The sequence below is a fragment of the Haliotis cracherodii genome, unplaced genomic scaffold (assembly GCF_022045235.1).
Source record: "Haliotis cracherodii isolate W230 unplaced genomic scaffold, xgHalCrac1.p SCAF_4, whole genome shotgun sequence".
Lineage (NCBI taxonomy): Eukaryota > Metazoa > Mollusca > Gastropoda > Lepetellida > Haliotidae > Haliotis > Haliotis cracherodii.
Window position 1 is genome coordinate 35,173,500 of NW_027266297.1, and position 23,179 is coordinate 35,196,678.

Genomic DNA, 23,179 nt, shown 5'->3' on the forward strand with positions numbered 1-23,179 from the left:
TCAAGAAAATGTGAGGAAATCAGGGAAGGACATGGCATAAACAGGATGTGTCAGACTCAAGTACTCGAAACTAGGAAGTAAATATGAAATCATAGCATGTGATTCTACAAGGGCTGGGATGAGTCCAGATTTACTCCCCGGGTACCCACCCCACTATTACCCAACCCTACCCGGGTACCCGCTACAGGTCTCAAGAGTTGGGTACATAATGTCCAATTGACCATAGCCCTGGCAAAGTGTATTTAGATACATGTATAAAACGATCTGGTCATGCATACACGGAAGTTGACTAAAGTTTTATCTTTTTTCAAACCTGTAAAATAAGAAGGAATGCGTGCATAGTCAGAAAGAAATGCGAACATTAGCAACTTCTAGTGTAACCATAGAGTTCTAGATATTTTCAAGAAACATCATGGCAGGGGACACCAGAAAATGTACTCATGTGGGGAATTGAACCCGAGCGAACGCTTTAACCACTAGGCCATCTAACCACCCCTCAAATGATTGGAGATGACAGAACCCCAAGTCTCTGATTATGTTAATATTTGTAAACTTAGATCATAAGAGGCTTATATTTAAATTAGTAACAGTAGTTGTGAAGTAGAAGACACAATCATCAAAATTTTCTTAATGATAGGTCAAACATCATAACACATGCTTACATTAAATTTCAAAATGATACATATTTTGTTTGTTTGTTTGTTGTTTTATGCCGCACTCACCAATATTCCAGCTATATGACGGAGGTCTGTAAATAAACGAGTCTGGACCAGACAATCCAATGATTGACATCATGAGCATCGATCCACGTAATTGGGATACGATGAGATCCATCAACCATGTTAGGGAGCCTGACCACCCGATCATGTTAGTCGCCTCTTACAGCAAGCATAGTTGCTTTTTACGGCAAGCACGGGATGCTGAAGACACAAACGGGACTTGTACTCATGCTACTATGTTAACATCATGATGGAAATACTGATGTCACGTTTCAGAGACCGAATGGCTGAGGAAATTCATTCAAAGTTAACAGATTTGTAAGCTTGATGCCTTCAGAGGAGTTGTCTAAAGACAGTAAAACTGTACAATGGACGTACAAACTTATCATGCAATCACCTGAACTTTCAGCTCAAGTGAGCTAAGAAATCTGAATTGTCATTTGGAAGTGAAATTAAATGATGTTCAAGATTATTTCATTTATATAGAAAAGTGCATGTATCATGTTCTATTGTAACTACATTGGAAAATCAGTTGTGCCTAGCATTTCCTTATTACAAATACTGCAAACAAGGAAATGATACTGTCATATTTCTGTTCATGGGTGCATACATGCTGAAATGGAAACTTTTGTATAAACTTATTGAATTTAACAAGACCCAAATTATTTAACATATTTGAATGAATAATGTCATAATTCTAACTCCATGTCTTCCTTAAATGATAACATGTAAGTGGAGAGCAGATAACAGGAAAATGCACATAAATACAAAACAGGAATTATGAAAAAGAAAAGTTAATGTAATGTTTACACTTTCAAATAGATATATTTAAGAAGATCATTATGATTTTATTTTTAACTGTACATGTATTATTTCAATGGGCTACTGTAAAACAGGCTACCACTAACAGAAAAATCAGGAAACAAAAGGTCAGTTCAATAATATCTCTTACCGATCGCACATTTTAAAGTGTATTCTAAGCTGAAATCTCTCTCCACAGTCAACAACTTAAAACAATGACGGTTGCATAGCTGTGAAATCAACAGGAAATGTATCTATTTTTATCAGACGCCAAAGTGCACCCATTAATGATGTACTAAATACATCTTTCAAAAATAAATCTTGAAGTCATAATAAACCCACAATGCCCTGGCAATCCACTGCACAAATGTTGATAGCAGTAAAATACTCACAAGCTCCTAGCCCTCGTTCACTTCAGGTCAGAAATCACGGTTACTTTCAGTCCTCCTGAAACCAAAGGGGAAGAGACACACCTCTTGACATGACCCATTAAGTCATGTGACCGTGTTCAGTTCCGAGAGCGTGTGGGCATTACTCAAATATATACATACTTTGGGACTGGGAATAGACTAATCTTGTCTTTGTTAATGAACATATTAAACGACCGTTTCGTGTTGATAAAGTTTTAATTGACTTCGATAATGAATTGGGACCCCGCCTACCCACGTGTTGCATCAAAACATTGGCAATAAACTTTCATCCAATCGAAGAGCGTCATTCCCTTCACTGTGTCGATTGACAATACTTCCCTACAACTTATTACATACGCGTGATTCTAATCATGGAGAAAGTAATGAAGCACCACATTGTCACTTCGGGAAAATTAACAAAACAGTCACGTACTCTTTAGAGGTTAATGGTGCCATGTATTAGGTTTACTAGGCTATGTAGACACTTAAAATATGTAAGATAAAACATTGCCAATAGAGTTTCCACAACGCTCTCAGATATAATGGCAATCGAAACATTTCATGTTCCAGATATATTCCCCTTTCATCAAACCCACAAATCCCTGTAATTAAGATTTCTTTCACAGATTCTTTAATAAAAACTGTGGAATCAATACCATTCTTGTTTCTCCTTCATTTCGGTATTTTGAATATATGCCAGGATGGGAAGATCTGCACGTTTTATGATTTTCACCAAGGGTAATAAATTGACTATTTTGAAAGGTTATTGCAATCAAAACCTGTATAATTAAATCAATAATCATAAACAATGTAAAAGCTGTTCACGCATTTATGTGGTTTTCCGTCTTGGAATCTGAACACCCTATTTTTCAAAAAAAATATCAGTTGTAACTTTCCTCGTTCAGTGGAACACCATTAATCTGAACGGTTGTATTTTCGGTGAAATTGTTGGATTAGCAGTTTCACTTTACATATATAACTCTTGAAACAGTAACATCTGGTTTAGATGTAGCCTTGCTTCAAGGTCGTACTGAATGACAAGTCCATGGGTGTATAGTAAATTAGTAATTCTATCCTTTTAATAGTAAGTCTAGATAAGCGGACAGTACAGGACGCCAGGCTATTATAATGACAACTTGTTCTTATTATTAATATAATCTAGAAATTATGATTTATAATAATAATTATTGCAGTAAAAACTTCTGCAAGTCTAGTTAAGATATGCCCCAAATAATAAATCAAAATAGCCAAATATGTATTTTGCCGTATATTTGAAAATACTTTGTCGTCATCCTCTGGGTACATTTATAATCATTTTCATATGGTATCACATTTTAGTAATGTTTAGTGAACACTTTGAAACACCCTCTGTGCTTTCGCCAACCATGCAGACAACAATGGTTCAGTTACTTTCGTTATTGTTACTGAAATATTGTGTCAAGGTTAGTTGCATCCTGAACACTCATGACAACAAAGGCTGTTACGTCAACCAACCAAACATACTGTGTCATGAAACATTACAACACATTAGAATTGTGCACGCGTTCAGAAAGACAAATGTGCTAAGCCTTTTATTGTTTTTATGCGCACCATTACACAAGTCCTACATGTTCTAGAATGTAGGTCCGTTATTTATATTTGATTAACCATTAATTGTCAGTGTACTGCATCCACACTGCGCTAGATGTTTTGCAATATCGATCTATCACACGTATGGATAAGTTGTTGTGAAGATAGTTTACATTAATTTAGTCCAATCACAGACAAGAATACTATTTACTCCGGTCCTTGCATAGTTTCTAGAGAAGCTAACATGGCACCGACTTCAGAAGTGAGTACTGATCATTTTTGTGAATTAAATGGTTTGATTGTGTGTCTTACATTTTCAAAAGGCCTAACATATCTAATGTTTCCTACCGCATACACCTAAATTAAACCTTGCGACTATCATGCTTTTCTCTCAGCCTACACAATGATTTGACAGGTTCGGTGCTTGTTTATGTTTGGTGACAGTTGTTCAGCCTAACAACTCATGGTAAAGAACAGTAAACGGCGTAATTGAATATATGTGAATTACAACAACTCCCGATCCATGAGCAACCTCTTAGGATGCATGTGAGCTAATCTAAAACATATGATGTGTACACTAGAAAAAATACTTGGATGCTTTCAACGAATACAAGACTTCGAGATTCTAATGTTGGAAATCGACTGAGGGTTCGTGAACAGGTGAAGCTGCTAATACCATGAATACAATTACAATAGGATATTATACCTCAAGTCTGCATAATACACGGAAACTATGTTATGTTTTCTTTTGCTATCCATGCTGACAAGACTGCAGTTTACTGGTCACAGCTATATAAATGACTACTACTGTTGCTCACACTTCTCTGAACTTGTGCATCTCAGCGTTAGAAATTGGCACTAGTCCTATAGTCCTTACCAAACTGCCCAATAGTTAAGGTCTCCTAAGGACTACTAGAAATTGGCCCATTTTTAGGGTTTTGCTATATGTTATCATTATAAGGACTAGTGGACAAAAACTGTTAGTTTCTTAACCCTGCATCTATTTGAAGATTGATCATTTGTGTTGGTTGTGCTAGGATTATTTACCCCTCAACTTGTCTTACTATATTATCTTAGCTCCGAGAAGTATCTTGGGCCATCCGTTTGCCTAGCATATCCAGTATGCTGTTGAGTTGGCTCGATATAGCTAGCATCGACGGAACGGGCGACACCACTTGTTGGGGCTCTTCGATGTCTCCGTGATCGACTCGCGGGAGAACGTTTGAATTGTCCGAATCATCTGCTTCAACTAGCAAGTTAGCAGCTATTTGTACACTTGGCAAGGGGGCTCCGTGCAATGGAGATCTAGCTGATCTCCGTGACTTACCAGTAGCCGATGTCGCTTGCCGGACACTTGGTTCCCTCCTGGCTATTTTTCCGCTCCTTACGAGGCGGTGATTTAAGGCGGCCCGTCTTTTTGGTGGCATTCTTAATGGTAATTGCAACGAACTCTAGATGAATGCGCGAATATAACTATGTGTTGTACGGCTGAAAGCTGGAGAGCAAGTGCTGCATGAGCTGATGTCACGCTACAACAGGTCATAGAAAATATAAACAAACGCTCCTTTACCGGACGTGCCAAGAGCGGATCTAGGCCAGAGACGATGGCACCATGCAAAACGGCACGTAGCCGCACGGAATGAAGGTATTTCGCTGTAATAATATTAGCAACTGTGCCAAGCCTAACATAAAGGCATTTAGTTCTAATCACTAAATGCTATTATCTTAGCCCTTGTCACTTCTTCGATCAAGTACCTTTTAACTTAGTTTAAGATACTTAGTGTAAGACAGGCCATGTTTCATGCTGTCTACTATCTACCATCAATCATGTGAATGGCCATGTCAATCCTAAAATAAGGCCTAATGGTTACATGGGTTAGGCACCCCTTTCTGATCCCCAGGGTTAGTTGTGACGAGCATGCATATGCACATGATTGTTTATATTTGAGCCCTTTGTAATCATGTTAATAGCGGAATCTGAAATAGTGTTCCCGGTAAAGTGCAATATTCCCTACATGCTGGTGAAACTAAATTGCTTCCACAAATGAGTTTTTCTACAACTAAAGGTAAGTGTTTTTCCAGCACCACGCAAGTCTTCGTGCAACTATCATATGATAATTTGCTCAAATCTGACTTTGAGTTGTGGATTGGGGTCAAGTGATGTTTCTGTTCATTTGACATGTGATGTAGAGTATGTAATGACGTGTCATCATGGTTATGTTATGATTGCAGGGCATGGAGGACAAGAGTCAAAGGAACGTTATTCTTGTCAACGCATCAAAGCGAGAGCTGTTCACACTCAATAATGGCCTGAAGTCACTCAACAGAAAGTTACGGTCTTCATGGAAATTGGTTCCGTATGTAACTCACTGAACTAACCCACTCATCTTGCTATGACATAAGCAGAACAATTTGCATTGAATAGATATGTCTGATTAACATGGTTTAGCTGTATGTTATTTAACCCTGTTAAAGATTTCACTATTTCCATAATGACAAGTTAACATGATTTACAATCATCATCATGATTTCTTAAGACAATTCTCCTGTTGTGATTTAGATTTGGCCTCCAGCAACCTGTGTTTGTTGTGAGAGGTGACTAAGTGGATAGGGTTGATCTTATCTCACTTATTGAGACATTACTTACAATATCAGTCACTGGTTTGTCTGGACCAAATTTGATTACTTTTAAATTGCCATCATGTACTCTGGAATATTGCATGGTGCAGCGTTTTAAGTTTTAACAACCATCAAGTCTGTTTTCAAAAGAGACATCTAATAATCTTTCCTTCCCATTATATTTATGATTATTATGATTATTTCTTGTCCCAGGAATAAAGATGAGATCACTGAGGACAAGTTGGCTCAAGTTAGGATATTTCTAATTGCCGGACCAAGAGATAAGTTTACAGCTGCAGAGGTATTTGAAGATTCTGTCATTTTTAGTTTTGGGGTGTTTTTTTCCTACATTTTACCCATTCTTATGTGAAACATATTTTAGTGTTATTGGTCATGTTAGTAATTGTTGCAAATTTTATTGATATCATCTGAAAAGAAGATTCAGACATTTCTTTTCTTGAAGCTAGCTTTTATTAAGTAATGACAGTGATCATGATGATAACGAATAATGAAGAACACCATACAGTGTTCACAGTGAAGGGGATTCTGGGCCCTTAATCTGTTCACCTATAATATTTGACCCCATAAATCTTCATAACATTGGGGTCATGACAAGGGCCCCTTGACTTTTATGTTTCATTTCAAACAACCCTGTAATAACATTGCCATTATCTTACGTGTGATGTCAGTAACCCATGTACCCTTTGGTGATTGTACAGTATCATGGCCCCAGCATCCTTTGGTAAAAGTTGTCTAAGACTAAGATCTGGTGGTTCATGTATCATGTATCATTAATGGTTTCAGGCACCAATCAGTGCCAATAGGTACATGTAAATGTCATGTAAATGTTGTAGGTAAATATCTTTAATGAAGGGGGTTTATGATTTTCTTGTCAGTGAGCGAGCTCAATCTGTCGGTGAAATAAATGCTCCATCTGACTGATGATAGACTGATATCTTCACTCGACACACTTGTGATATCAGATACTGCCATGTTGTAGAAACATAGTTCAGAGACATTAACATGATTAAGACCTGTGAAGACTTGGGTTAGAATAGGTTTTCAGCAACCCATGCTTGCAGTAAAAGGCGACTATGCTTGTTGTAAGAGGCGACTAATGGGATTGGATGGTCAGGCTCGCTGACTTGGTTGATGCATATCATCATATCCTAATTGCATAGATCGATGCTCATGATATCAATGACTAGATTGTCTGGTCCAGACTCGATTATTTACAGATCGCTGTCATATTGCTGGAAGATTGTTGAGTGCGGCGTAAAACAACCCCCCCAAAAATCAGAGACATTAAGTGATGTCATCAAAGAATTCATGATTTTAAGTTGTTGCTGTGAGCAAACTCTTAGTTTGGGACAATTAAGAAACCAATCCATTTTATCATTGCTCAGCAACCATTTTTGTAACCTCTACTGTTGGAAAAAGAATATACGTACGTCATTCCAAAATATACACTTTTTTCATTCACTCAGTAAGATAAATGTTGTATTTGACAAGAAATATTGTGTAGCCTGTTCAGGGAATATGCACAGTATTCACATTGAAATCATCTGGATTAACACATTTCTGAATTACCGAATCATGAATATGAGTCAATTCTCTTGGTACAAATGCACATGTGAGTGTTCCCAGAGTCTTTCGGACTTATCATTTGGTCCAATCTCATTATAATCAGATCTTGGTTCTTGCCACTGCTGAACAAAGATCTGAGGTCATCCCATTATCATGATTATGGGACATGCCAGAACAGCCTTTTATCCGACCAATCAGAGCCTCACTTACCAGATCGGGAAAGTGACGGACGGAATGTGTTTTCTAATCATGCAACCTTCAAGGGTTAACATGGGGGTATCCCAAACAACAGTTACAGGCTGTTCGAATGTTCCGAATGATAACATCAATATGTCCAATGGGATAAACATTTGAAAGGAAAGACTTTGCATAGATGTGGGAATAAAATCTCAGCCATATATAAGACATTCCAGAATTTTCTTTTCCAATTTTGAATCGAGATATACTCTTTGTCAGAATATGTTTTAAGCATAGTCTGGAATAGAAGTAACCATGTTGAAAGTAGTGCTGTAAATCTTGTGAAAGCTGCTTTTTGATTGGTTAACTATGTGTTTCCTGTTTGTCACTTCATTGGAAGGTCAACGTTCACAAAAGGTCATGATGTGGCCTGTCTTCAGATCTTTCTCTACCAAAAGCGAGAACTAAGATCTGATTTTAATGAGATTGTGGTGCAGGATATTGAGGTGTCAGAGTGCAACCTAATTTTGCTAAGACTAATATATGTCTATGTTCTAGATTGCAGCCATGAAGAAGTATCTTGACAGTGGAGGAAGTATTTTGGTCATGTTAGGAGAAGGTGGAGAAACGAGGTTTGACACAAACATCAACTTTCTCCTCGAGGAATGCGGGATCATGGTCAACAGTGGTGAGTGTCTTGAAGATCAGTTCTGAAGAGAACCTCACTCTTCATTCATATCTATCTCAACTGACTCATGTAGAGTTAGCCAGGACACATATCTCTCAATTTAGGTGTACAATGTACATTGTGTACAAGTAATTTGGCAAATAATTATTTGTAGAAGAATAAGGGGAGATAACCCTGTGCATACAACTTTTCCTTAAGTTCCTACTGATGAAAAACTATTGCATAAATTGTTGTAACCATGGTAACCTACATGACCTAATAAACTCTGTTTGCACACCTATGTTACAAATATGTTGTCATGTTTGATTTTTTTCTACAGATGCTGTTGTTAGAACATCATATTACAAATATTTTCATCCTAAAGAAGCCTTAATATCAAATGGAATTCTCAACAGGTACATATTTCAGTTATTATTCAATCTTATTGAATATAGTAATTTCTGATCAATCATGTAATCAGCTTTTCCAGGTTTTGGGTCCTCTGAAATGAAAGTTAAAAAGTACTGCATTTGACGTCTTTGAGATCACCAGGTGCACAACCTCGTCAGTTCTATATGTTTCAAATAGAGACCTTTTTTTAGAAATATTTACCATACTTACAGGGATAGAAACTAACTGTTTCAGTCCACTGGTCCTTATAATCATAGCATATAGCAAAACCCTTAAAAATGGCAAATTTCTATTAGTCCTTATGATACCTTAACTATTGGGCAGTTTGGCAAGGACTATAGGACTAGTGCCAATTTCTAACGCTGACTTGCAGATTCTTCTTGACCCTTTTATTATCTTTGTTTTGTAATGCTGCAAATATTCCAGGCAATTTCGGGTCTGCTACAGTGGACAGAATTTTGTACTTAGTAGACAGGGATGATACTGTCTGATTTATTTCTTGTCTTGTGAAAACATGTCTGATCCAAGTAAGGAAAACAGATTGGCTTAACTCAAAGATTGTTTTAATTCAAATGTTATTAACCAGACATAGCAATATTGGTGCTGATGTGAGTTAAAACCTTGATGTATGTTGACGTCATGTAACTGATTGTGTCCCCAGAGCCATAAGTCAGGCAGCGGGCAAGTCTCTGTCCTATGGAGGAGATGATGATGCTAATAATGCACAGTAAGTAGACAGTAGACAGTGTACAACATCCACCACAGTAAGTAGACAGTAGACACTGTACAACTTGTACCATAGTTAGTGGACACTGTACATCATCTACCACAGTAAGTAGACAGTAGACAGTGTACAACATCCACCACAGTAAGTAGACAGTAGACACTGTACAACTTGTACCATAGTTAGTGGACACTGTACATCATCTACCACAGTAAGTAGACAGTAGACACACTGTACAACTTTTACCACAGTAAGAAGACAGTAGACACTGTACAACATCCACCAAAGTAAGTAGACAGTAGACACTGTATAACATCAACAACAGTAAGTAGACAGTAGACACTGTACAACATCCACTACAGTAAGTAGACAGTAGACACTGTACAACATCCACCACAGTAAGTAGACAGTAGACACTGTACAACATCCACCAAAGTAAGTAGACAGTAGACACTGTACAACATCCACCACAGTAAGTAGACAGTAGACACTGTACAACATCAACCAAAGTAAGTAGACAGTAGACACTGTACAACATCCACCACAGTAAGTAGACAGACACTGTACAACATCCACCACAGTAAGTAGACACTGTACAACTTGTACCATAGTTAGTGGACAGTGTACAACATCTACCACAGTAAGTAGACAGTAGACAGTGTACAACATCCACCACAGTAAGTTGACAGTAGACACTGTACAACATCCACCGCAGTAAGTAGACAGTAGACACTGTACAACTTGTACCATAGTTAGTGGACAGTGGACACAGTACAACATCTACCACAGTAAGTAGACAGTAGACACACTGTACAACTTGTACCACAGTAAGTAGACAGTAGACACTGTACAACATCCACCACAGTAAGTAGACAATAAACAATGTACAACATCTATGACAGTAAGTAGATAGTAGACACACTGTACAACATCCACCACAGTAAGTAGACAGTAGACACTGTACAACTTGTACCATGGTTGTGGACAGTGAACACTGTACAACATCTACCACAGTAAGTAGACAGTAGACACACTGTAGAACTTGTACCATGGTTAGTGGACAGTGGACACTGTACAACATCTACCACAGTAAGTAGACACACTGTATAACATCTACCACAGTAAGTAAACAGTGGACACTACAACACCTACCACAGTATGTAGACAGTAGACACACTGTACAACATCTACCACAGTAAGTAGACAGTAGACACACTGTACAACATCTACCACAGTAAGTAGACAGTAGACACACTGTACAACATCTACCACAGTAAGTAGACAGTAGACACACTGTACAACATCTACCACAGTAAGTAGACAGTAGACACACTACAACTTGTTGCATAGTTAGTAGACAGTAGACACACTGTACAACTTGTACCATGGTAAGTAGACAGTAAACACACTGTACATCTATCACAGTAAGTAGATAGTAGACACACTGTAGAACTTGTACCATGGTTAGTGGACAGTGGACACACTGTACAACATCTACCACAGTAAGTAGACAGTAGACACACTGTACAACTTGTACAATGGTAAGTAGACAGTGGATACTGTACAACTTGTACAACTGTTAGTAGACACACCACATGTACAACTGTTAGTAGACAGTAGACACACCACATGTACAACTGTTAGTAGACAGTAGACACACCACATGTACAACTGTTAGTAGACAGTAGACACACTGTACAACTTGTTTAATGGTAAGTAGACAGTGGATACTGTACAACTTGTACAACTGTTAGTAGACAGTAGACACACCACATGTACAACTGTTAGTAGACAGTAGACACACCAAATGTACAACTGTTAGTAGACAGTAGACACACCACATGTACAACTGTTAGTAGACAGTAGACACACCACATATACAACTGTTAGTAGACAGTAGACACACTGTACAACTTGTACAATGGTAAGTAGACAGTAGATACTGTACAACTTGTACAACTGTTAGTAGACAGTAGACACACCACATGTACAACTGTTAGTAGACAGTAGACACCACATGTACAACTGTTAGTAGACAGTAGACACACCACATGTACAACTGTTAGTAGACAGTAGACACACTACATGTACAATGTGTTTTTGAAGTTCGTTGACTAAAAATGTAAACAGTTTCTGTTAAAAATATCTATATTTTTTACTTATCCTGCATTACTCCTTAATGCATTCACTGCTTACTTACGACAACTAGAAGGACAGCGCTGCGAAGGTACTCACTCACTCACTATGACATGGTTTGTTTCCTATCAGTGACTTGTTTCCCTCGTCCAAATTATTTAATGACAACAACTGTAGAGGTGGAACATTGCTGTCTGCTGTGTCATGTCACTGTCCTGTACCGGAAGGTTACAAGTGTGCAGTAATAACCTGTTGTGTTGTGCTTACAGGGCTCTGTCATTCCTGTACCCATACGGTGCTACCCTGAATGTGGTGAAGCCAGCTGTTGCTGTCCTGTCAACTGGCTCGGTGTGTTTCCCTCTCAACAGGCCCGTCCTAGCTCTACGTACAAACAAGGTATGTTAGGGACCAGTCATTTATTACAGTGTGAGTGAGAGTGTGTGGAGGGGGATGTGTGTGGGTGTTAGTAACTGTGGGTGTGGATTGGAGCAGGTCTATGTGTGGATGGGTGCATGTCTGTGTGTGTGTGTGTGTCTAGGGGTGGGTATTTGGGTGTCTGTGTATTGGGGCTGTCTGTGTATGGTGGGTATCTGTGTGCATGTCTGGGTGGTTGTGGGTTTTGGGTGTGTGTGTGTTGTGTGTGTAAGTGTGGGTGGGTGCATGTCTGTGTGTGTGTGTGTCTAGGGGTTGGTATTTGGGTGTCTGTGTATGGGGGCTGTCTGTGTATGTGTGTGGGGGTCTTGATTCTGAACATGGGTACCGTCTTCTCATAGTGCTATGTATTTTATGTTGATTCACTGTTTTCCAGCAAACACGAGGAAAGATGGCAGTACTTGGGTCTGTCCACATGTTCCATGACCAGTATATAGACAAAGAGGAAAACAGTAAAATTCTGGTGAGCGTTTTGGAAAATTGCATGCACAGCACATACCACTTAATCCACATTGGTGCTCCATGTGCTGCCACATCAATTGAAGTTTAGGACCAGTAGAATAATGTAGTGGGTATTGATTGACTGTATTTAACTTTATCATAAGCATGATAAGTAAACTTTAATGAGAAGGTTGGGCAGGTTTTGAAAGTATTTGAAAGTCATGGAATGGTAGTTTGAGTTTCTATAAAGTCATGGAAAGTTCATGAAACCATAGTAATTTGTATATCAGAGACAGGAAACTAAATATAACTCAACCATCAGGCATTTTCCAAGTTAACACTTCCCAATGTGCTTAATGAAACACAATCATAACACCTCTGTTGACCTCAGCCGACACACATGAACACTCTGGCTTTTCCGGCCTTTAACACTATGTATATATTCAAATCTGGATCAGGTCCGGGAGATGTTGGAAGTTAATGATGATATGATGTTTCAGGATGTCCTCGTGCAGTACCTCACAACTGAGGACATCAAGCTGAATGCTATTGATGCTGAGGACCCCGAGGTAACAAGACACACCGACAGACACTGATTATAATGCTTAGGAACATAGAGATTTTGATTTTCTCAATTTTGTTATTTGTATAGTTTCCAACCTCAGAGAGAGAGAGTCTGTCTGTCTGTCATATATAAAACTTTCCACCAGTTTAGGATAAATGCCATTTGGGACATACAAGTTGCAGTAACAAGTTGCTTGACAACGATATAAGGATCTATACCGAAACATCGCCTTTACACTAATTTAAGAAGTTGTCATCCGTAAATTGTGTCTACTTTGTCATCCGTCAACTTCTGAGTAATGCCTATCAAACAATGCCAGTAGCAGTTATAGATGCTAAGCATCAATCGTGTAGAAGTGTTCCAAATTAAGCATGAAGGTCGAGAGGTGCTTGTCGTAGCCCTAATGTTAAAAATCAAAGATCAAGGAGGTCCCTAGGATCCAGTACCATTGAAGAACAGAGAGACACCAAGGTGCTGTTGTACAAAACGATCTTAACGCTAAGTTGGTCGTGACTCCCACTCATAGACTTATGACAATCGTAGCGCTAAGGTCGTTTTGTGCAACTGCACCCTGCACTCCCTTTAGTTTGGAACACTGATGGAGGGGTAATAAAAGTGTGAGTTAACACTGCCGTGTTGTGTGTGCAGATCAGTGACTACAACCAGCTCCCAGAAGTTGCCAAGTTGGCAGAGGAACTGAAGACGTGTCTCCAGGAGAGTGACGACATCCCCCGCGACATCACAACACTGTTTGATAACTCTCTCTTCAAACTTGATACTAGTCTCGTACCTAAAGCAATCAAGTAAGCATTATCTGGTGACAGTGGTGTTATATGTATATGTGGAGAGTCACTACTGTAGCTTGTAACATGTTCCACAGCATCTATACAGGAAACTACACACCTGCTAATAATGTACAGCATGGCTGAACCCATCTTCAGCAAGTGTACTGGCCAATTTCTGTTAAAAATAATGAATATTTAAATGGTTTGACCATATTTGGGTAGGCTAGAGCCTGGTGCTTTGAATGTAGAGAATCTCTGATCGTTGGAGGATAGAAAGATTGTGGTGTCTTGATTGGTAGAGGGATTCGTCTTACTGCTGTACGCATGTTCATCTGTTCATTAGTTTCCATTTTGTAGTATCGAGTTCATGTTTCAGTGATAGTTACCATGGTAACTCACATATCTGGATATTCATTTCTGCAGACATTGTTTACAGTCAGTAGTAGTTCGTCCATTAAAAATGTTGGTATGGTACTTGATGACATTGGTTACAACACCTTCAAATGTTGCTTTGATTTCACTGAGATGTTCACTGTGGTCCTGTCACCAAGTTATCCCAGTGTTGAAGTGACTCCTGAATATAGGTACTTACTTAGATATGGTAGTTTGTAGTGGGGACCTAACTCACTGAAGTTGTTTGTTGTGTTTCAGAGGATATGAACAGCTTGGATGTAAACACGAGTCACTGACACTCATCACACCTCAGTTCGAGACACCTCTACCGCCTCTACAGCCTGCTGTACGTAGTTACAGTTTGTTTGTTGTTTCAAGCCGTTAGTGGTGTAATGATACGGCAATACAGTATTGTATCCTGATAGGAGGCCTGATACTTACAACCCTGTATTGCGGTACATATGATACATTACAAGTTATGTTTGGTGTTAGAATAATAACAGAAACCGTTCCAACAACCAGCTGACGCTAGTATTTCCCACTTGGCTATATATAGCTTAACATGCACAGTTCCCTCTAGCCTATATGTTTCTACGCTACAATTTCTGAAATTTAAGAACAAAATGATTCAGAATTGTGCCTCAGCTACAAAAAAGAAAGAATATCAACCTATGAAATAAAAATGCTGTATTGGGATACGAATCGTATCCTACCATAGTAACGGGATACGTATCATATCCTACCGTAGTACCGGAATATGTATCATATCCTACCATAGTAACGGAATACATATCATATCCTACCGTAGTACCGGGATACGTATCATATTCTACCGTAGTACCGGGATACGTATCATATCCTACCATAGTAACGGAATACATATCATATCCTACCGTAGTACCGGGATACGTATCACATCCTACCATAGTACCGGGATACGTATCATATCACCACTCATTGTATTGTTACACCCCTAAATGCTGTACTCTTCAATTCCAGCCATATGATGATGGCCTGTAAATAATCAAGTCTGGACCATACAATACACTAATATTATGAGCAAATACCATTGCTGTTAGGGTATGATGACAAGCTATGAACCAAGTCACTGAGCCTGACAACACAATCCTTAATGTTGCCTGACACGACAACCATGGGCTGCTTGGGACAAATCCCAACCTGGAACCCTTGTGGGCTTGTATATAGTTACAGCCTGTACCTCATGCTTGGAAGAGCTGACTGAACTGGGATTGGGTGGTTGTGTTATGTGACCTCATTGTGTGTCACGTAACCCAATAACGTGGGATGTTCGTCATGCTATCAACCACTTGTTTGTCTAGCCGAGAATCTATTATTTACAGGCTGCTAGGATATGGCTGAAATATTTCTGGTTGCAGAGAAAAATGACAGTCTCATGCATCTCATTTAGATTAAGTAAGCTGTCAGCGTTATCAGTCTGTGACTTTAGCCACAAGTCCATAGCCTGAGTCTAGTACCATTTCTTTTGGTCCAGTTAGCTTTGCTAATAGAAGTTCATAATTTAACACCAAGATCTACTGAAAATGATGTTAGGAGACAGGTCCAGGCTAGTTGACTCAATGGTGTTGGCATAGACTGCAGTAATCATTGTGCTTCTTCCATGACTGAGATTATAGATTGTTCAGATATTGTTTTGTTTGTTTGTTTTGTTTGTTTACTGCCACACTCAGCAAAATCCCAGCTATATGATGATGGTCTGTAAATAATCGAGTCTGGACATCATGAGCATCGATTCACGCAATTGGAATGCAATGACATGCATCAATCAAAAGCGAGCATGACCACCCGATCCTGTTAGTTGTCTCTTACGGCAAGCATGGATTGCTGAAGACCTTTTCTACCCCAGATCTTCAAGGGTCCCAAATATCGTACATCCTGGTCTGTTGTTTGACTTATCAGACCCTTTAGCATGTTTAGTTAGGTTAGCAATGTTACGATCTTTCATTTAGGTTGTTCATTTCATTTCAAGAAAAGATAAGCAGACCTACACATTTTCTACACATTAAACAAAAACCTTCTATCAGCTTATTATGTTATTTACAATTCTGAACAAACTTAAGTGTCCTAAAACAGTACTACAGGTTCCTGAAGGATATTTGCTCTCTCCCTTCCTTGTACAGGAAATGTACAAATGGATAAAAGCTGGTGTTCCAATTCTGACGTCAGCCTCTCCTCCGCATGTTTCTACGTCTGCTTCTGTACTTGTCAGGTGTTTCCCCCGAACTTCAAGGAGCTGAATCCCCCTGCACTGGAGCTGTTTGATCTGGATGAACAGTTCTCGTCTGAGAAAGTCCGCATTGCTCAGATCACCAACAAGTGTAAGTGTTTCCCAGTCCAAGTTTAGACTCGGAACTACCTGGACAAACTGTTGTCATCTACAACCCTGGCCCTGTTTATTCAAGAAGTTGGGCACACAATGTGGGTTGCTGAATTTAGGATTCACCCCCATCTGAAAACTGATGAATCTGTGAGAATTCAATAATGTGCATAGCCTTAGTTATGCAAGTATGGTACTCAACGTCAAGGAGATACATGAACAGGCTTTGTATAGTGGATGAATTTTAAGAGCATGTGTACTGATCAAGTGAAAGGAAGCAGAGAGTAAGTGAGGGAGTTTGAATGGTATTATAGTGATAATACTGATGTCTCAATAACACTAAAAGCTTCCCAATGTGAATTACAAATTTCCCAGTTCCTCCAAATTCACATAAATAACTAGGATTGTTTAACCACTTCAGAGAGACCTGCCCAACTCACCATCACTACAATTAGGGAACTTTGAACATTCAATTGTGTCGGTGCTGATTACACAAAAATGTTGTCCGTGCTAGAACCTTGTTATGTGTGTTTGTTCAGGTACTGACGATGATCTGGAGTACTATGTACGAGAGTGTGGGGACATTCTGGCCGTCACCAGCAAACTCCCCTCGGACATCAGAGATGCGAAACACATCATTGAATATGTCTTTGCTCAGGTGGTAGAGTTCAAGAAACTCAATCAGGTAGGTGTTAGATCACTTGGTGTGACACATGTAGATCTGCAACTCCCTATACAATGCTATTGTACGTGACACTGTCATATTTCATCATCTTATAAATATTATGTGATGTTCTGGATGATGTTTACAGAGAAAACAACTAAATTTCTAGTCTAATTAACAACATGTAGACATTTCACTGTCCTGTAGCTGCAGCGGATTGCTTCCAACAAAGGCCATAGTCTTTATCTGTATCCAAGTCTCCCAGGGCGCTAAGAACCTAACTGCAGTTCTGTGCTGCTCCTTCAAATGGATTTAGCTACACAGACAATGGGGCTATCTCACTGTGTTTTCCTAAGAGATCCCCGATTCAAATCTGCATCACACTAATTATGCTTCAGCAAAGTTCATGCGTCATGACCTGATGACAAATGCAGCATGCTCCGCTTCATGAGACATGCCAAGCAATACGACTACATGTACTTATATTTTAGATCATGCAACAATATATTTACTTACAGAGTTGGAAATGGGACTGGAAAGCTTTTTTATACGCCATTGTGCTTAGCAAAACTCTCTTGTTGATTCCCACACAATATTCATGTACATTATGGGTGGTTCCGAATTGGGAATCTATAAGGAAAGCACTATCTAACAGCCCGTAGCTATGTGTACCATATAGCTGGAACATTGCTTAGTGCGGTGTTAAACAACAAACCATCCAACCAAAATTGTCAAGGGGAGCAGCACCGAGATACATTTACCACAACAAGTGAAAAGAACTCAAGCACCTCATGCACCTCACTTAATATGAGGATTGGGTGGCCATGTTGTGTGACCTGGTTGATATTAAATCAGTGTGTCCCTGTGGCGTTGACATCTGCTGGTGCTGTGAACCTCTGGTGTGTGTGTCCAGGATTCAGGTATTTACAAGCTGACGTGATATGGCTGGAATATAATGCTGACTGTGGTGTTACACAGCTTTCAACCACTCACTGAACATATTTACATATTGACCAATGTGGTTCATAACTCTGATGTGTTTGGTTTCAGGACAACGACTACAACCCAGTTGAGTTTGGAGGAGGGGCGGACAGCTATGCATAGAGTACAGCACCGTGTTGTCTAGGTCACAAGAACTCCCCACACGGAGAACTCATGTTCTTACAGATTTATCTAAATCCTCTACCCAGTTCACAATGGAGGACAAAGTTATCATTTCCTCACAACAGTTAACTGGAGTGAAGACAGTGTAAAAAGTAAAGGGGAACTAGGTCAATTTGCAGTCCTTTCATGTTTTAGGCAAGTCAACATACCAACTTTGATTATCTTCAAACTCAAATTTTATGATAGACGAAAATGATGTTACTGCTTACATGAATAATCAATTCTTATTTATTACTATTAATTGTTTGACGAAGGCAAATAAATACAACTTAAGAGTTCTAGACTGATAATAGTCTCCAGACCATGGAGCAAGGTTGGCCTGTCAGATTTCTTTTTATTAATCGAGATGATTTAGGGATTGATCACTTTTATCATTAAGGTATTGGGATTGGTCTTAGTACTGTATCATATCACACAACCCCCCTTCCTCCATTTTATATATCATTGAGGCAATCCCCCCACCCACCCACCCATACAAACAAATATACAGGTAAGATTTTTCCAAGAAACCCACCCACCCTAATAATAAATGACCAGTCCCTAAAAATGTTCAAATTTCTGTTTCTATAATTTGAAAAGGTAGGACTGTGTCATTCCCACCCCCACCAACCCCCCTTTCACTGCGTCATTTTTCATGAGCAACCCCCCAACCTTCATCCCCCAACCCCACCGCCCTTTTCATTCTCACTGGCCCACCTCCCCCTATAATAAATGACCAGTCCCATATTCAACAGGAACTTTGTTATGGCTTCAAGTCAATGGTTGATGTGCTGTCACAATCAATTCCAGAGTGAGCACCACACTCACCTGTGCTTTTGTTACAGCACAAATGTGATGACTATTGATTGAGGAGTCAAGAAAGGAAAAAACATCCCTTTGTATGTTGTCATGAAAATCATTCACAGGTTTATAATGAATGATAAAACTATTAGTATTGTCATGTAATGCGGACAGAAAATGTATTAGCCAACCAATTCAGATTTGTCTCATATCCTATTTCATGAAACGATGAGGGAACTAAGGACCAATCTTATTTGTGTTTGTATTAATGGGATTGATGTGGACTCCAGAGGAGATATTTTGGGAACAGTCACAAGCTCTTGGCAAACTTGAGGAAATCAGGAGTAGCGTCATGAATGTTATAGACAGGATTTTACTGAGAAGACGATTTTATTTTGTTAAGACATTAATAATTATCATGTGATTTTCATGAAACAATTTGGAAATTTGGTGCTCAGGGAGATATTGTTTATTAAATATGTTAAAAAAATAAAATTTGTGAGATTCATTGCCGCTATGACATGCAGGGAATTGTAATATTTGTCTACCCAGAGGGAAAAACAACTTTGAATTATAACTGTTTCGTGATTGTAATTCATAATGATTAATGACTAGGAAATACACCTGATTGGACAAATCCACAGATTTCAGCTGCTCATTTACAGGAAAACATCTTCTTAGAATCAATATAATGTGTAGAATTCATACTGATGTTTGGTGGCGGTCAGGTAGCCTAGTGGTTTAAGTGTTCGCTCGTCACGCCGAAGACCCGGGTTCGATTCCCGACATGGGTACAATGTGTGAAGCCCATTTCTGGTGCTCCCTGTCATGATATTTCTGGAATATTGCTAAATGCGGCGTAGAATCAAACACACTCACTCATACTGATGTTTGATACAGACATATTACTTATGTTTAAAAAAGGAGACCCTGCTAGCCTTTGTAAGAGATCATTGTTGATGGACATTCGTTTAGATGCGTCTAGTTTGTGAAATGTCAGATTGGACGTGTATATGACTGAACTGAAATAATATAAAGGAGTCAGGATGAGTCTGCTTCTAATGTTAAGTCATTAAATGTGTGGTATCAAATAATGGCAAAAGTGAAATCCATAGCCAATAATCTTTTAGGCATGGCTTGCCAATATAGCAACTGAGAATCTGTGGCTATCACTGAAGAAAATATAATTCAACAACTTGTTAAAAGAATTATTTATTGCACTTTTCATGGGTAAAATATGTAAAGCTTACCTAACAAAACCATCATTACAATTGTTATTGTCTATGAAAGGTTACCATGGAAACAGAAAAAATACACTATTTGAAGAATCTGATTGTAAATATATCACATTTGTCATAATTGTTGCTATTTTTTACAATGCATATTTTCTGTCCTGTATTCAGTGGTTGTAGATGCTCAAATGACCAAATACTGAACCCAGCTCTCATATGACGCTATGGTTGTTTTACTTCAAAGTATCTTGACTGTGTTAGATCTGTATATATAGTGAGATATTTATTAGGCATTCATGTGTACAACACACCTGTAAATTGTTAGATGTTTCTGTTTGTTTTCTTATGATTGTAAATAAAAGTATCTTTGTAACCTATATTGTTTGTATAATTATTCCCCCCAGTAGGAATGTCACAGCGTTAATATTCAGTCCCCTCACTACCACAACACAAGTCTTACAGAAGGTAGTCACTTTAATGTGACTGTAGGTGGAATTTCAGTGAACATTCCTTTATTTCAGATCGGTCGTCTGTTTAAAAGAAACATTTGGATTACCACTTCCACGGGCCCATGCACTCCACAGACCTACTCAACAGTGTGTAGGCTATATCGTTTTGCATAGACGTAGCATTAGAACTATGGTAACTCTAGTTTATACTGACCTACATAATGATGCAACTATCATAACACACACTGGCCCAGTGGTAGCCCAGTCGTCTTAGGTGCCGTGATTCGCTGTGCAGAGTTGCGTCCCATGGGCACGCCAGAAACCTATGATTGTGGGTTCGAATCCTGGTTCCCCCCGATTATGTTTCTAGGTTTGTCAGCACCATACCCGTGCTGGTGGGTTTCACCAAAGTGGTAAATGTCTGAGACCTGCATCACTTCGGGCTTTCCTCCCACATTTAGCTGACACACCGTGATATAACTGGAATACTGTAAAAAGCAGCGTTAAACCAAACTCACTCACTCACATCCACTGTACCCATGTGGGGAATGGATCTCGGAACTTAGTTGACTTATCACAGATTGAGATTTAAGACTAGCATGGAACCATAAAAGTAAATCACTTTAAATAACAACACACTATAAGAACGTGCTAAAGATCACAAGCAGCCAAAGATAGGTCACCATACAAGGGATCGTGGGAACTTACGATACATCTGCTACCTGTGCGGTTCCCTAGCAGGATTTACACCAACTCTTCAGCCGCTGGAGATTGTATGCAGTTTTAGCCAAATTTTATGATAATAAATATTCTACGTTTAATCAAAAATTATATACTACCATTTTAAAAGAAACAACTATGTACATCAAAATTTATGAATCAATTCAATTTCTTGTAAAAAATCCAAGAATTGTGAAGATTCTTTATGGATTAAACCTTGAAATATTGATCCCTTGTGATGGAAAAATCAATACAGTCAAGCAGGACATGCATTGCTTGTTTGTTTGCTTGTTGTTTCACGCCAAACTCAGCAATATTCTAGCTATATGAGGGCAGTCTGTAAATAATCGAGTCTGGACAAGACAATGTAATGACTGACATTATGAGCATCGATCCACGTAATTGAGATACGATGACATGCATCAACCAAGTCAGCGAGCCTGACCACCCGATCCCGTTATCGCCTCTTACGACAAGCATGGGTTGCTGAAGACTTATTCTAACCCGGATCTTTACGGGTGGCTGGGGAGAGAGAAAAAAATCACTAAGCTTGTGGCACGAAAGACTGTTTTGAATATAATTGTTCCAGAAAATAATTGAAAAAATAAATTGCTTTAGTTTTCACACAAAGGACCTGTTTATCTGACATGCTAAAAAAACCCATCAGATAAAAACATTGTTTGTCTTAAAGCAATGACGGAAAAAACTATCTTGTCGCTGACACTGATCCACCAGGGTCCTAGGCTGGTGTGAGTGGTTAGTTGGTGACCTGGCAATAAACGTCGTACACACTCTGGTGACACATTTGTTGATTTAAGGATTGACTTTAGTTTAGTTTCATTAGTTATGAATCGAAAACCATGTGCAAACTGTATGATTCTGCGTGTGAGATTGTGCGATGCTGGTGTTTGTACCTTAAGTGTGGAAGACGGCGGTATTGTTTTGTTGGCTTAAATCTTAACATTCACTCGAAATGAATGCAATCACACGTGGCAATTCAGGTAATCAGAATGCTGGAATTACAGTGAACTCAACGAAAATTTCATCATTTTGTTATGTGAAGATGTGGAAGTAAACTAGTCGCCCTGAATGAAGGTTCTTGAAATAGAACTATGATACAACGGAAAAATAATCTCTGCTAAGATAGCAATCCCCAACACAAAGTCACGGCATTCATACGGTAAGCATATACAGCTGCCTTTTACGGCAAGCATGAGTTGCTGAAGACCTGGTCTACTCCTGACCTTCACGGGTCGTGATGCATATGATACAGGAACGATAAACTGGCTGCTCGCTTTGTTTGCGATAAGAAACGGATGCATTAGATTTAAGATATTAATGACTTTGTATGTACTGCCGGTCGATCGGTAGTTACACA

The 23,179-nt window shown here is 39.0% G+C and overlaps 2 protein-coding genes across 2 annotated transcripts in view; one reads left to right on the top strand and one right to left on the bottom strand.

Annotated features, from left to right (window-relative positions):
• Positions 1 to 2,020, bottom strand: part of LOC139480405 (serine/threonine-protein kinase Sgk1-like) — a 140,277-nt gene extending 138,257 nt beyond the window's left edge. The window contains exon 1 of the mRNA XM_071263470.1: positions 1,913 to 2,020. The gene's annotated coding sequence lies outside the window, so the exon portion shown is untranslated. The remainder of the gene's footprint in view (positions 1 to 1,912) is intronic.
• Positions 2,021 to 3,726: 1,706 nt separating this feature from the next.
• On the top strand, positions 3,727 to 20,951 carry LOC139479857 (intraflagellar transport protein 52 homolog). Its single transcript, XM_071262757.1, has 14 exons — positions 3,727 to 3,761; positions 5,732 to 5,856; positions 6,332 to 6,419; positions 8,441 to 8,570; positions 8,890 to 8,965; positions 9,622 to 9,687; positions 12,090 to 12,216; positions 12,629 to 12,715; positions 13,194 to 13,262; positions 13,907 to 14,061; positions 14,695 to 14,782; positions 16,685 to 16,793; positions 17,332 to 17,477; positions 18,507 to 20,951. Exons 1-14 carry the CDS (start codon positions 3,744 to 3,746, stop codon positions 18,558 to 18,560), a joined length of 1,338 nt encoding a protein of 445 aa, XP_071118858.1. The 5' UTR covers positions 3,727 to 3,743; the 3' UTR covers positions 18,561 to 20,951.
• The last annotated feature ends 2,228 nt before the right edge of the window (positions 20,952 to 23,179 follow it).

What these genes read in the sequence shown, in the direction of transcription:
- LOC139479857 (XM_071262757.1), top strand. An exon ending in TAGCTCTACGTACAAACAAG is followed by an intron (nt 12,217 to 12,628) that starts GTATGTTAGGGA and finishes ACTGTTTTCCAG; the next exon opens with CAAACACGAGGAAAGATGGC. An exon ending in AGGAAAACAGTAAAATTCTG is followed by an intron (nt 12,716 to 13,193) that starts GTGAGCGTTTTG and finishes ATGATGTTTCAG; the next exon opens with GATGTCCTCGTGCAGTACCT.